General features: G+C 39.1%; 2 protein-coding genes across 4 annotated transcripts in view; one reads left to right on the top strand and one right to left on the bottom strand.

Annotated features, from left to right (window-relative positions):
* kcnb1 (potassium voltage-gated channel, Shab-related subfamily, member 1) overlaps positions 1 to 9776 on the top strand; it is a 41688-nt gene extending 31912 nt beyond the window's left edge. For all 3 annotated transcript variants that reach the window (XM_075461212.1, XM_075461211.1, XM_075461210.1), the window contains exon 3: positions 2214 to 9776. In XM_075461212.1, the coding sequence (XP_075317327.1) occupies positions 2214 to 4112 (1899 nt within the window). In that variant the 3' untranslated portion in view covers positions 4113 to 9776. The remainder of the gene's footprint in view (positions 1 to 2213) is intronic.
* Positions 8734 to 15759, bottom strand: LOC142377273 (somatomedin-B and thrombospondin type-1 domain-containing protein). The gene is made up of 5 exons (XM_075461213.1): positions 15477 to 15759; positions 12684 to 12875; positions 12275 to 12353; positions 11940 to 12122; positions 8734 to 10074 (listed from the first exon to the last, which is right to left on the bottom strand). The coding sequence occupies exons 1-5, from the start codon at positions 15706 to 15708 to the stop codon at positions 9957 to 9959; spliced, it is 804 nt and encodes a 267-aa protein (XP_075317328.1). The 5' UTR covers positions 15709 to 15759; the 3' UTR covers positions 8734 to 9956.
* Positions 15760 to 16179: the final 420 nt, after the last annotated feature.

The raw sequence follows: 16179 nt of genomic DNA, 5'->3' as shown, positions 1-16179 counted from the left end.
TTCCAATCGACTGCTGGAGACTGTCCTCCTCCCCAAAATATGCCTATTTTCAAGCGTGCAAATAACGGTCAATAATTACATTAAAAGTACATGTGACATCTAAACGCGCTTGAAGGGTAAAAATAGCATCCATGACGGTGTAGTCACATTGTAATATGAGTATTTTTCAGCCCTACTCATGATAGTATTCTACACCTACCAAAGTAGTTTTGATATCTAACCCTAATCGAAACCAAGTGATGTTATTTTCCGAAGCCAACCTTGTGACAATGTTTCATCGTAATGAGCGTGTTTGCATGTAACCAAGGCAACCAGCAAAATGGCATCAATGAAGGTGTGACTAAATCCAACAAAGAAGTGACATAAGCATTTTAGTAGTGCTGGTGTCTGATTGACAGAATGTATGTTGTCTCAAACACACATAATACAAAATCCCAAGGCTGAAAGTGCAGCACTTAGCTGCTCTGCTGCTCTATTAGTATAATATGAGTTCTTTAAAATACAACATCAAGGGCTTTACGTGTGAAGAAAAATCTTTTTAATACTTTCCTGTATTTTAAGGGGAGTCAGTGAAGGGAAGCTGACACATGTAGAAATGTAATATTTTGATACTCCCTGTCAATACCAATGTTTTGGGTCAACTGGAAGATCTTCAGAGACTTATTAGGGTACAATAGGATAGATGACCTCATAAGTAACATGCATGGGGATGTTTTTTAGCATAACTTCTTTGACAAGATGTTCCTTACTTTAACAAATGCATGGATGAGACTTAATTTAACATAACCTTTATCCACAAAATAACCAAGATTAATTAATTTCTGTTAATTTTATCAAATAGTTGATATATTGGAGGTGATGTTGTCCATATTGGACGCTGCAGTGTTTTTGTATAGAAGTTGCTAAACATTATTGTCCAGTCGAGCAGAATCACTCATGTGGATAAGCCTGATAAGTGAGTCATGAATAAATAAGTAGTCCAAGTGGAGTCAATCCATTAGCTCTTAGCAAATCACACGCTCAGTTGAGCATTTATTGAAAGTTTATTTAGACTCAAAGATCATTGGGATTCTTTTACTATTACCCTGTCCATATTAGAGTCCTGACCTTTTATAAATATGCTTGTACATGTATTTAATACAATCTAGGCTCTATATGTCTAATTAAAGTTTAAATTATTATTAAGCATAAACAGAACAATTTTAGGTGACAAAAAAAGCAAATTTCCATATGAAAATGATCAATTTTGTATTTATTTTACAGAATCACCTATCATCACCCTAATGGCAGTAAATGGAAAATTTTAATCAAAGCAATATTTTTGTGTATTGCCTTCTACTTCTTACTACATACTTCTTCTTCTTGGTACACCTACAAACACTACTGCAAAGTATGAACTTAGCACCTAGGTTGAACCTACAAGTATCCTTCAGTGTATTGAAGCAGTCTCAGGGTCCAGTGGAACTCTATTTTGCTTAGTCAAATGACTCACAAGTATCTGGCGCAGCAGCAATAATAGGAGCTGTTCAAACTCTCCAAATACTAAGCAAAGAGGTTCCAATGCTTCTTTTAAGATCTCATTTAGCATAGGATACACCAGCCTAAGGAACTTTCATTGTGATGCTCCATTGTTTTCATCCGCTTGAACTATCTGTGATTCATAGGGATACATTAGAGGACAGGAGGATGAGAACGAGCAGTCTTTGACAATGACATATTGAACTGTTTTACATTTTTCATCTTAATTATGAACCTTGACAATAAAGTCATATTCTATATTACTTCTAATATGACAATTACGAGATAACCCACATGAAACAGTCTTATATAATTACAAAAGATAAAGTATCTGAAGCACTTTTGTAGAATATTTATTGAGCATCTGTTGTTGCCGTCTTGCAGAGTCACATCACAGCTTAATGTAAGTGTGGTTAAATTCTTATTGCAGCTTGGTTGTCTTTTCCAAAGTCCTTTAGAATTTTTCCAATCATCTTTCCTCAAACCCCTTAACATTTTCCAATAGGGCGAAGGAAACAGAGTTTAGGAAAAGATGATAGGAGATTTTTTTTTTTAACTATTCGACCGGACTCTATGAGCCTTCTGCATTTTAATTTAAACAAAACACCTAATGTCTCTATCTTTTAACAGTTTTGTAACTAATTTTCTTGTCCTGTACTCTTTACTGATGTTACTTTTAAAAATTTGTCTTTCAGGTTCTGGCCATCATCTCCATCCTCTTCATTGTGCTGTCCACAATTGCCCTGTCTCTGAACACCCTTCCAGAGCTGCAGGACATGGACGAGTTTGGCCAGTCCACAGACAACCCCCAGCTGGCGCATGTGGAAGCTGTGTGTATTGCCTGGTTTACCATGGAATACCTTCTCCGCTTCCTATCCTCCCCCAATAAATGGAAGTTCTTTAAGGGTCCTCTAAACGTCATTGACCTGTTGGCCATTTTGCCCTACTATGTCACCATCTTCCTGACAGAATCTAATAAGAGCGTGCTGCAGTTTCAGAATGTCCGACGTGTGGTTCAGATCTTTAGGATCATGCGTATCCTGCGTATTCTGAAGCTGGCTCGTCACTCCACGGGTCTCCAGTCTCTGGGCTTCACTCTTAGGAGGAGCTACAATGAGCTCGGCTTGCTTATTCTTTTCCTGGCCATGGGCATCATGATCTTCTCTAGTCTGGTATTTTTTGCTGAGAAGGATGAGGAGGATACAAAGTTTAAAAGCATTCCAGCTTCTTTCTGGTGGGCTACTATTACTATGACCACTGTAGGCTATGGAGATATCTATCCCAAAACTCTCTTGGGAAAGATTGTAGGGGGGTTATGCTGCATTGCTGGAGTTCTTGTGATTGCGCTACCTATTCCCATTATTGTAAATAATTTCTCTGAATTCTACAAGGAGCAGAAGAGGCAAGAAAAAGCAGTCAAAAGAAGAGAAGCCCTTGAGAGGGCAAAGAGAAATGGAAGCATTGTTTCTATGAACTTGAAAGAGGCTTTTGCTCGTAGTGCAGAGCTGATGGATGTTGTGATAGAGAAGAGTGAGAGGCCTCATGACAACCACGTCTCTCCAAGTCGTTGGAAATGGACTCCCAAAAGGGCAACATCAGAGACAAGCTCAAACCGTTCCCTCACTGCGCAAGAGTTAGGCTCTCCTTCCAAGGCTAGAGCCAACAGTCCCCAAAGGTTAAATGTCCAGAAGCTAGAGGAGATGTACAATCAGATGGCAAAGACACAGTCACAACCCAACCTTAATGCTAAAGACAAGAGCTCCAGAGTGGGAAAACAGAGGGATGAAATTGAGCTTGGAGCTATTCATAATCATGGACCACCAGCAATAGGTACCAGAGAAGGTGTAGGCGATATGAAAAGCTTATCCAGCATTGACAGCTACATCAGTTGTGCAACAGATTTCCAAGAGAATCCACGCTTTCCCCATAGTCCAGCACCAGATCTTGGTCTTCAGGAAAGTAATCGCTTCACTTATGGTTTAGCAGCAGCTTTGTCCCAACACTCTAGTTCAAAGGTCGGCCAGCAAACCAAAGGGCAGCCCATGATGACTCCTGTGTCAAAGTCCTTGTGCCCAGAGAATCCAAGGAAGTTCTTCTTTTCTTTAAAAAGCCTTAAAGGGGGTGGCCGCAGTGAGGGGGATTCAGGACCGTCCCCACTTTCAGACAGCTCAGTTGTGTCAGACCACTCTCTATTAAGTCCTGAAGTTTCTATCTACACCACTGCCAGCAGCAAGACCCCTCCAAAGTCTCCAGAAAGCACTGCCATGGCCTCAACTGTCTTCACCTTCCACGACTCGTCCATCAGTAAATACATTGATGCTGATACGGATGATGATGAGCACCTCCGTGACATATCTGAGGCCAGTCCATCAGAACGTCTGTTGACCAGTGCAAGCCCAAAACGCAGTATTAACATAAATTACCAGAGGGGGACTAACCATTTAGAAGCAGCCCAGAAGATGCTGGGCCAGAATTGTCTTTTTGCCCTCGAGGGGATTCGTGGGCTAGCTCACGAGAATCACATAGGATCTGAGATAGGACGTAGACCAAAGGTTGAGAGGGGGCATCAAAATACTCTGGATAAAGCCCTCTGAGGTACAGCTGAAGCAGAAACTAACAAGTAGCAAAGAACAAAGTGTTTGTCATAGAGACACCTGATAGGCTGAAATACTCAATAAGTCAGAGACAAAGGAAGAGGGGAAGACAAAGTGTCTCATATTTCACAAATTGACTGAGCATGGCATTAGTGCAACTAGCTCTGAATGAACATGTGTGATAAATACTCTGGGAGAGAAACATTTCTTAATTAGAGAATGTCACTGCCCCTCCTTCAGCTCATTCCTATTTGTGGTAATTCACACCCACAAAACAGAAGAGCACTCCCATGTAGCCAATGGGTCTGTTCAGAAAAGTAGAGTCAAAGAAATTCAGCTGTGGTTACATATTATGTAACACAACTAAATGATGGTTTTCGCCAAACTCTCCAGGAAAATAAAGAAAAGAAAAAGAAGTTCACCTTCCTAAATTGATTCCCAGCTCATTTTTGAGTCTTGGAGATACACAAGGGGACCTAGAAGCCTAGAAGCTACTTTCTTGTGCCCTCCATTCCCAAACCTGGCCTTAGTCATTTACATTTGTAGGCGTGTGCATGTCTGCATATGTTTGTGAGAGAGAATGTGAAAATCAGTGAGTGATCTACTGGTAATTAATGTAAACACGCTATTGAGATTGTCTAACCTGATTTATTTTTATATAGATAAGAGAAAGATCCTTATAGAATGTGATTCACTAGTCTGCTATGTCATAATCATATGTGATATGTATAAAGTTCATTGTCTTGGCACAGGGTCTGCAGTTAACATAGGCTCCAACACACCATCCATTATAATGGCTGCTCTCTCTTAAGAAGTATCTTGCTATCCTTTAGGGTACCTAGGTTAACATGTTGTGGTGATAATGGATATGTTCAAATCTCTACCAGAGGATGGTGTCTTAGCGCCTCTAAATATTTTTTCAATGATGATCGTGGTGAACCAGGAGTCTCCAATATGGATGAACAAAAAGGTCATAAATAATTATCTTGATTTCTGCATAAACTGCACATTGATAACACATGCATGCACCCACCCAGTCAGCAAATAAAAAATGTTGAGCTGCTTGTGTATCATTTCAAAAGAAACGATTGAATGTAGAGAAATCGTCCAAGATTTTTTTTTTTAACTTGACATAAAGTTTAGACTTCAGTGACAGATCCTAAGCATGCCTCCATCTGACTAACATGAAAGAAGTCAAGTGAACATGTAGTTTCACATAATAGTAGATAAGTGTTTGAGGCACTGAAACCAGGGGAGTGATTCATCTCCGTTACATTCTTTAGTCATCAAGGGAAACTCTAATAGCACTGAACTTACACGAGGTTGAAGATACCACTAATATGAACTGTTCACACTGCCAGAGCTGATCAAACTCAAACGTAAAGCACTCTCACACACGCTCACAGAAGATGCATACAGGTATGTCAAATAGTCTTTTCGGGAATTCTTACATTTAGTTTTTATGGTGACTGAAGCTATCGAAAATAGCTAATGACAGCTAAACAGAGATTTGTTATAAAGAGTGCTGAAGGTCTGCATGTGACATATCCTTAACTCATACAAGAACACACACACACACATGCACGCATTTAGTGGCATATAGCCTATACACGGCAGTAGCATGTTAGAGCCACACCTAACTTTCCATATTCATGATGTAAATGCAACACTGTCGTCTAAGGTCCTTTAAGATTTCTGCAGCATTCCATGAATATGACGAACGAGTTACTTGACTATTACCCAATGAATTGGAAAACACAACTAGATCTTCTGTTATCTGTTATGTTTACACTGCCACTTACAACAGAGAGAAACTGCCACAATAGACGGATTATTTTTAAAAGAACAACTGTGTAAAAAAAAAAAAAAAAGAGACTAACAGAGACTGCACCCATCGCAATCAAAATCCTAAAAAAGGAAAAATAAGAATACATAATGTTTCACTTAACTCATTGGCTGCCAGCCATTTTCAGTGCAGAGAGACCCATACTGCCAAGTGTTTTACAGTATTTTGACTGATTTTCCAAGACCCACAGAAAAGTGTGTCTTATGACTATGTACACACCGAAATTACCAAAAGAAAGAGTAGACTCTCTTCTTTCATCAGAAAAAAAAAGTTTGTTTCTACCATTTTCAGTCCTTTAGTAATAGACAGTAGAACATTGGTTGCTTTCACCAAAAACAGCTGTTTTTGACCAAAAAATTGAAAAAACAAGCTTTTTTTTTTGTGCAAATTGGCACTGCTGCCACCTTGCGAGTAATTTTGCCAGTATATTCTCTGTTTAGTGTTTACAAGCCTAAGATTTAGTGACAAAATCCGCTAGATTGTTTCCCAGCCCGCTCCGTTAAAAAACGCAATTGACGTCTATAGACGTCTTTGGCAGTCAACGTTTTTTTTTTAAATTGACGTCTATAGATGTCAATGGCAGCCAATGAGTTAATATTCCACAGAGGTCATATTAACATGAGGTTATTACAGTATGAGAGTTACTCCTCAACCTATTGAAAGCTAAAGTGTGAGCATTTTTGTACCATCTTTAAAAGCTTTAAAAGCTGGTAAGTTACATATTACCTAAACCAACAATTTGAGTAAATGAACAAAGAAGCACAACAGTTGATGCCTCTATATGGGTAGTATGAATAGTGCAACAAAGCACATTCAAACACGCTAACTGGCATGTTTAAAAACAGACCTATTTTTTAATAATTCCAAGTGCAAGTGTTGTCTGTTCACTCAGGTTTACAAATATTTGGGCCGCATGTGGTCAGTCGCAGGTGGACTGTCGCCAACTGGTCAGAATGACAAAATTTATGTCTCACAGGCCTCACACGTAAGCAGACTTAGAAACCATGACTTGCCTTTGATACGTCATTATAAAAAGTAGAAAATATCATAAATTAATCAAGTTCTCGACACAAATTAGAAAGTTTTCCAAACAAGCAGGTCACAAATGTCGTTATCAGTAACTTTCGCAACCCGACCAACAACTGAACCCCCTCAACGCCAACATAGGCTGCAGCTTAAGGTGTGACTTTGATGCTAAGGTGCATTAAAGTTTTTGGTAACCCAACACCACAGTAGAACATTTATAATAGATTTTTTTTCTTTAATTTCGCACCCGTTTTAATGTCTTCTTTCGTCAATGTTTTCTCAAATAGTAACAAGATGAGCAAAGAGGAACCTCAGAGCCAGCTGAATATATATTTACAGTGAAAGTGTATCTCTGTCACTTCCCCAAATAGACTGGTAAAAGGTGCAAATAAAAAGAGGCCAGTGCACTATGATAAATGTAGCTGTTGAGTGAAACTTGACTCGGAAGTCAACAGAAAAATTATTTTGACACACATATTCTGTGTTGAGTGTAATCACAAATCCTGACTCCATTTCCCATTTTAATCAAAGAGCTGAACCATTTCATACTGCTCTCCCATAGTGAGAGGAGCTGAGGTGTGAAAGGAATAGCAATGACTGCAAGAAGCAGAGGGAGCTGTATGTGTTTGTTTGTGTGTGTGTGTGTGCGCACGTGTGCCACTGCTGTAAAGCCTGAGCATTAAAGCATTGAAGTTGCTGCTTAACAGAAAAGGATGAACAGTTTCCGACAGGTATGTGTGCATGTTTTGGGAGACCGGCCTTTGTTTTTTCTGTAGTATGTTGGCAGTTGTGACTGCTGTGTGATAAGGATTATACCAACACAACTCTAAAATCATGGGAGGAATTGGGATTACGTTCTTCTATCTTTCATTCTTTTTAATGGGTGATGGGGGGGGTACAGCAAAACATAAAATTAAAAATGAAACGGTATCACATAGTTTGAAAAAAAATAAAACTGATTCAAATCAACTGTATTTTAAAACATTATCATTGGCGTCACACACAAAGGGGTGATCAAGAGTGAACGACTTGATTTTTCAATGAGAAAAAAATCCCGTTGTACAACATCTGGCGGAGGGTATTGCACATCTTGCAGATGGCCTCTGATGATGTTCTTTTGGTTGCATTCATTCAAAATCATATAGTGTAATGTGTGTAATTCTTCTTATCGAACTATGATGCTTGAGGCGAAACAGGTTCATTTCCCAAAGGAACATCAGTATCAACAAGAAAAATATTATGTTATGAATGTTTGGTCCAGATCAACTTTCCATTGCAATTTGTCTTTGTTTTGTAAGAGTCAAGACCAACGAATGCCATTTGCTTCAACATCTTATCCCCTGTCATACCCCAATGCTCTTGAAGTTGAGAGGGAACACACGCCGGTCAGATGTAACATCCAGAGTGATTAACGTGACAGCAAGAAAATATTAAGACAAAAGGCCATTTAGCTCACAAAACCCCTCGTGACACATAATATCACGTTTTTTTTCCCATCATTTAAGTTTTTATGTACAGTACAGTCAGGGACCATTTTCACTGAGATTCTCTCAAAAATGATGACAATCAATATTTCATGAATAGGCAGCAAGCACTCCAATAGAAAACTTAGATTTATTGTGGGGATATATAACAGATGCATCCCCATGCGCCGCATACACACACTAAGTATTGAAACCCAGACTTTAGTCTTCATACTTTTAAGCTTTTAGAAAAGGTAGTACAAAGAAACATAAAGCATGATGTTTGATTTGATACTTAGACTGTGATACTGTGACACAATACAATGCTACAAAAAGTCATTTGTTTTTCATCCTTGTTTTTCTTTCATTTTGGACATGTTACTCTGCTCCATTTTCATGGGAGCCATTGACAATAATGAAATCTAACAGTCTAGTAGACCTTTTAATTTACTGAGGTCCCTATGGATGTGAATCTAAGGACTAGACTATGACTCTGTTTTATTTTTCATTTATTAATACAAAATAAAATCAAGAGCACATATTCTCTAACTTCTAACAGCACTCCCAGCTGTCCCATAATATTGTACAGTAAGTGCGTTCAGTTAAAATCTACAGTACAATTTGGTTGTTGTGTTAGCTGCTAAATTTAACCCTAAAGTGGTTAAAGACCATTCTTTTTAGTACCCCGCAGAACCTTTATAAAAACATGTGTTAGGTTTCAAAACCCTGTGAGAATTGCTGCTTTTGCAAGTAGCCCAGTTCCACACACTCTGAATCTAACACTGTATCACAGGGTTGGGGTCGATTCAGGATGCCTTGATGGAGTAATACATCACATAGGACACTTACATTTAAGCAGTATTAGAGCATGACACTAATTAAAACCCACATGTGGTATAACCCTAAAACACAAACTATACTTTTTCTACAGTCTAAGCTCTCAGTGGAATTGACCCCAACCTTGCCTAAGCCATCAGTCTTTGTAAGTACACACTGTTTCCAGGGAATTGAAAAAAAAAGATATTTGAATGACCTTAGCCAGCTCTTATACAATGTTGTTTGTAGGTCTTGAGGCTGTCTGTTTTGTAAAAGAAAAACCGGGAAAACATTTTTACCCATTGACTTTCTATGCTGTTGTTTCTGTATAAATGTTCTACTGTTCCGTGCATGTTGTAACTTTGGCGTTGTGACTGGTTGTGATTCACACAGAGCCAGTACTTGTCATGTAAAAAAAAAAAAGTGTCTCAATGTCCCAAGATATTTCTATTTCTTAAGAAAAAGCAACATTTCCCTTGAATGACTACAAATGAAATAAATCAAATCACTTTACATTTTGATTTAGGGATTGTCGACTTTCATTTTGCTGGTAAATTTACTCTATATTTGAACATATCTAGCATGCAGTCCTTTGAAATATTCTAGCCGGTTTGCAATTATGAAGGAATATAATTATATCAATTTAAATCCCTGTAAAAATGCACAAGATGAAGGCTATCAGAGGGATGGAGGTTAAATAAAAAGAAAGCTGAGAGATGTTGGGCAGGAGCAAGCTTCCATCCTCCCCACACGTCTCCAGACACCCCTGCATCGAGGGTTTCCCACTGCCTGCCACTGGAGAGACCGTCTTCTGCAGGGGGGAGGGAAGAAACACTGATAAGAGCTCTCTTTATATCCAAGCAAGAAACAATATTGCCATCTAGTGGTAGTCTAAACTGTTACCAATCAGATTCAAGAGATAGGGTTCAAATCATAGATCTGAACAAAGATAAACTGAATAAATCCTGGAAGAGTAACCTAAGCTATTCCAGCACAATTAACCAACCTATCTCCATATTGGACTTGAAATGGAGACCAGATGTTGTGTCAAACCCAGACACACAAAGAAGAATAGTTTCTGTTTTAGATTTGATGCCAAGAAAAGAATAATCAATCAGGGCAGTTCACCAAATGATTCCTGGCAGCACAGTAAGAATGTATTTCTGCAGAATCAATCTTGTGTTATGTAAAGTTTCTATGTACAAGTGTTCTTACATAATGAACTTTACTATATATCAACAAAACAGCAAGTCTGATAAAGTGGTCTTAAAAGGAGACTTGTATTCCTGGAACGGATGGAGACAAATTGTGCTAAAAAGCAGTGAACTGATGCGAGAGGATTTAAATCTGACAAAACCAAGGGTGGAAAGTTCAAGTAAAGAGCAAGTGAAAACAAATGGAAAGTGTGAAACCAAAATAAGTTTAAAAACGTACTGAGTTAGAAGGAAGGAGAACTGTTTTCATATGTTGTGACAGTTTCAAAAATTGTATTGAGTGTGAACAACCTTCTGTATGAACATACAGTTCAGTAATGATGTTCTCAGGAGAGAAATGTTTTCCCTCAGCTGGTCCTCCCCCACCTGCATATTAATGCTTATGTGTCGCTCCATTTAAAGTGCTGGTCCTCACTGCATTCACAGAGAGAATAAGGGAGCATCCACACATTGGGCTTTTGCTGCACGTTTTGTACTTTATTTGTTCGTTCTCATTTTGATCATGCTATTACTGCTTTCATACTGTAGAAATCTGGCATTATTTAAACAATTTCCATGTCCAGTGGTGCTATCAGTACTATGAATCTGATTCTTGTCAACAAGATGTTCATTCATTCCTGAAAGAGAACACTAAGCACAGTGGTTCTTATATATGTTGTTCACTGTTGTAAATAACCGTTCTGTCTCAGCAGTTGAGTATTTAACAGTTAAGCCTCCACCTAAAGTGAGTAACCACAGCAACGGGAAGGCAGTCAAAGCCTTGGGTATTGACATGTTGCAACAATTAACAAGCTGACATCAAGATTTTTGAAAAAGAATTCAAATAAAGAAACGTCTCTTTTACAACATGTAGTGTAGTCTCTCAATGCCTCATCCAGTATACAACACATGATGCAAACTGCAACACACAAGCTGCAAACAGTACACTGCCTATCTGAGCTTAATGAAACTTTGGATCACATCAGTATCAGGTACATTTGCCATTCACCTCACTACTTCAGGCCCCCACTGAGTGCATGGCCTGTCATTTGTTTGTGAAATTCTTGATACTGATTTGGGGATAATGACTAGGCTGGATATCAGCGCACTGTTGATATTACTATTAACCATAATGGCAAATTATGCAGATTACTCAACAGTACAATATTGGCTAATAGCTGAGCTAAACTGTTTCTATGAGCTGTGGATGAGAAAAATCTTGCCAAGTCACATCTAAGGCTCCTTATATTTACCCCAGTTGTGGCCAAAGTCTCCACTGAATTAGAAACCTCTGGGCTGGTGACAGTTATTCATCAGGCATAACTTAAGCTCTAAAGTGTTAGCAGAGTTATGGCTTGTGCGAAACTACATATATGTGTTTGTGAAATTCTTTATTTGACCAAAGATAGGCTATATATATATATATATATATATAAGTACAGTATATATCCATTGTTTTTAACTTTTTTTTTTTCATGCGTACCTGTCCTTGTCGTTTCCCTCTCCATCTCCAGCACAGTGTTTAATACCAGCAGCAAGTGCAGGCGGCTGGCACTCCACACACACATGGTGCCCCTCCCTCAGGTACTGCATCCACAGGGTTTGCGTGCCAACGCTCTGCTGGCATCCTTTTGTCAGCGAGGTCAACTGAAACTGGATGCAATATCTATTTTACACAAATATATGAGAACAAACACTCAGGCTTATACATAGACATGCGCACACACAAGTAACTCCAGGAATGTACAGTAAAAAAATACTTGAGAACACATCAAAGGGAACAAATGAGTGTACAGATGTCTGTTACAGATGCGTTACCCTATAACACTGCTGCTGTCAGGGATGTGTCTTTTTTTCCTTGCGTTGCCATAGCCACCAGTTGTGATGAGAGCTGGGACTGCAGAGGAAGCGTTCATGACAAGAACATTACATGTGACTTATTTACATTTCAAATGAGCAGGTACTTGGAAAACATTCTTGAAATCATTGTCATTTCCAAATGAGGGAAGTTGAGAAAGACAGTACGAGCCAATCTACACATTTGAGATGACAACTTGCTTCAAGTAAGTGACATTTAAAGGAGGAGAAAGTGGCAGCCAGGCAAACTAAAAAGGGGAGACGTCCAGAGAGTATTTTTGTTTTTTGTAGATGGGTTAAATCTGCAAGGATTCAAATCCGTGCCATTCATAGTAGGTGTGTTGGAGGCTTGAGGTTGATTTTTCCTCACCTAGTGAGTTTTGACAGTGTCCTTGCTGGGACCAGTACTCCACACAGCCAGCATGCTCCTCCAGATGGGGGCAGGGTCTCCCTGCATTGAATGGCTTCTGAAGGACCGGCCTGCTTCTCCTGCGAAATGTGGCCTTGCAGGGCTCAGCACATCCCGACCACTGTGTCCACTCACCCACCACACAGGACACAGCTGAGGTAAAGAAGCACATACAGCTGAAGAGAAAACAAACCCAGTGTCTTAACTGTCTTCATGGTCTACTTCTACTGATCAAGTAGCCTGAAGTAGTTGAAGAAATTCTAACACTTAAGTAACATTTTAGGCACAGAATCTGCTTGTTTGGCACACAAAGTGTATGTAGCTTTCAGATCCTTTCTAGCTTTTTCCACATTTAATCAAGTTTCAGTGTCAATGTGTGAAAATAGATTAACTTTTTGTCCCTGACATGTCTCTACAGCTTGACTGGAGTCACCCTGTTATATTAAATTAGGCTTAATTAGGAAAGACCCATACCTCACCAGATAAGGTCTCACAGTTAGTGTTAGTGTCAAAGAGAAAATCAAGTCAGGTGGAGAGAACTTTGTGTGTGTCAGGACACAGGGTCTTGGAAGGATCCTCAGAATATCTGCAGCACTCAAAATGCCCACAGACAAAGTAAGCTAGATCCATCTAAAACAGAAGACTTTGGAAATAGCAGGCCTAGTTGATCACCAAGCTGATTAATCTGTAAGGGAGAGCAGTGATAAAAGACAAAATCAATGCATGAAATCTCAAAACATGACCCAGAAGTCCTTTATTGAGACAGAAGAACCTTACAGAGGGACAGCAATCAATGTAATACTCCACCATTCAGGTCGGGTAATGGTAGACAGAAGCCATTCCTAAGTAACAGTCCACTTGGATTTTACATGAAGGTTTCTGAGGGACTCTCAGATCACCAGAAGCAAAATTCTCTTCTCTGATTAAGTAAAAATAGATGCAGAGGGGAAAAGGCACTGGGCATCTCCTCATTAATACCATCCAGTCAAACATGGTCATGGTCACTATCATTCTGATGGGTTATTTTGCTGTGACAGGGTTGAGGAGATCAAACAGGATACAAGGAAGAGATGCAGAAAAATCTGTTGTGCCCATGAGTGAAAATCTTTTCCAGCTTTCTTGTTGTTTAGAATGTTGGGATTGACAAGATAATCGCCGACAGTATACCTACATAAAAAGACAAAGGCTTCAGGATAAGTGAGAGAGTCCTGCAGGAACCCAGCTCAGAGTCTGGACCTGAATCAGACATGAAAGCAGCTGACTCTCACTCCTAAACCCATTTGAGCTCAAAACATTTCTGCCAAGGAAAATGAGAAAATGTTCTGTGTTAGATAGTTTAAGTAAAAAGTTAAGTGTCTGTTTACTTATGTACAGTACTGGGCAAAAGTCTTGAGTCACCCCTAATTTCTGTCACGATGAATTAACAAAATGGGGAAAAAAAAGTCATGTGTCTTTGCGTCAGCATATAACAAAGTGACTAAAGGTTTGATTAAACCCTTGTATGGTCTTCACTTTTGGGACCCTCTGGGCAAAATTGACCCAGGACATATTTGGGGCTTTAAAAACAATTCTAACATAAAATTTTATTTCATAAACCATTAACATATTTTGTCTTTATCTCAATTTCAAACAACTGATATATATATATATATATATATATATACATATATATATATATATATATATAACATATATGTTTAATGAATACAATCAGTCTCTACTAGAACACAATTAACAATGGAAGCGTGACCACTCTTTTTGTCATTAGGTTATAATTGATGTTAAAAATCCACTATACTCAAGACTTGGGTGTCATAAATCATGCTTATCTTGGAAAAAACGCATTATTATTATCAGTGTTTATATTATATAAATGCATTATAGGCTGAAACATCCAGCAAGTTGTAAAAAATCACGAATGGGCACTGTAGCGTTCGTCTTTGACAGCTGCAGCAGGCCAGCAGCCTGTCTAGGTTGTCTACCCCTCCTTCGGTGGCATTGTAGTCAAGTATGACCTCTGGCTTACGGTCCTCCCTGCTACTTATTCTTCCATCCCTGTGTAGAGTGCTCATGAGCACTCTGTGCTTTGATGATAATAATGTAACATTGTGTGTCTGTGTGGGCATGTTTCTGTGTGTCTCTGTGTATGGGGGTCAAATTGACCCGAAGACCAGATGAAGGATGTAAATGTGTGGGAGTATAGTAGCATGTGTGCTCAAATTTTTTTTTTCATTTGTACATGTTTATCACAGAAAATAAGCTAAGGCCATTGAGTTTCAGGTAGAATAAATTGATACTTGTACCATTTTTCTTCTTTTAAAAATTTGTTTTGTGTGGTTCAACAAACAAACAAGACATTTGCAAAGTATGATATATGGGATATTTAAGTTTGTTTTTTTGTTCAAATGCCGTCTACTTTAACATAACCCTCCAAACACCTGTTTTTGCTTTGTCAGTGCAAAAGGCCAACTTCTTTTTTTAATCTCAAATCACATATTTTTGCAGACTTCACTGTGATTTATCTGAGGAAGGCGCAGCAGCCTTCAGTCATCAGTGAAGATCAAATACGTAGCCTTACATACGACTTAGACTACTTACCATTTTATAGGGACTATTTGAATAACTGTTAAACCAATTTCACTGATCACATTTATGGTCTAACATCTTTACTGCCACTGTTACGTAATGGAAAGCATACAATGTTTAAATGTTCACAGGATAACACTTTTCTTCTTGGTCAGCAACATCATCTACCTGGACACGCAGTCTCATAGTCGTGGCAGCAGTCCATGGTGGTCACGCAGGCTTGGTCGCAGTAGCACGCGCCGTATGATCTGTCGGATCTCCATCCTTTATTGACACACGATGGGTCCCTGCCGGTGCAACACAGACCCGGATCCCGGCAGCCCGACTGACACAAACCAAAGAGGAATAAAAACACTCCGAGAAAGATCAGCGTGGCCGAGCTGAACCGCGTGGCTGACATCACGAAACACCTCAACAGGTTGAAGAAGGACGGTGAAACTATTTCAAGGATTATTTTTGCTGTAAACCTGCTTACCGTCCAGTTTAAATGATTGCTCGGCTGGTCCTAAAATTAAAATGTCATCTGTGGTCTGGCTGGGGGGGTCAACTCTTTGACCCGCAGAAGATGTGACAGCGTGCTGGTTTGGAAGTTGTCATCTTTGCATCTCTTAAAGGAACAGTTCACTGGGAAATACTGGAAAAAACACAGTCCCCCAAGAAACTGAACCAAATGAACGCATTTATGTAAGTCATGACCTCATCCTGAGCATTATAGCTATTGTGGTTCTGGTCTCTAATCTATTTAGTATCTATTTATCTGTATATATTTAATTTGTCATAGAATTTGTCTCCTCCCTTATTTGTCAAGCCTAGAAGTTCAAGTCAACCAAAAGTGCTTTCCAGTGAATTCAAATTATTTTTCAATATTGCA

Source organism: Odontesthes bonariensis, chromosome 3, assembly GCF_027942865.1.
Source record: "Odontesthes bonariensis isolate fOdoBon6 chromosome 3, fOdoBon6.hap1, whole genome shotgun sequence".
In the NCBI taxonomy this organism is placed as follows: domain Eukaryota; kingdom Metazoa; phylum Chordata; class Actinopteri; order Atheriniformes; family Atherinopsidae; genus Odontesthes; species Odontesthes bonariensis.
The sequence above is the reverse complement of the archived record's forward strand: the minus strand, read 5'-3'. Positions and strand labels throughout refer to the sequence as shown.

Coding starts and splice junctions, on each gene's coding strand:
- LOC142377273 (XM_075461213.1), bottom strand. CDS start 15,708: ATGTCAGCCACGCGGTTCAGCTCGGCCACGCTGATCTTTCTCGGAGTG. Junction 12,876..15,476: donor CTATGAGACTGCGTGTCCAG/GTAGATGATGTT, acceptor TCTTTACCTCAG/CTGTGTCCTGTGTGGTGGGT. Junction 12,354..12,683: donor ACACTGTCAAAACTCACTAG/GTGAGGAAAAAT, acceptor CTTCCTCTGCAG/TCCCAGCTCTCATCACAACT.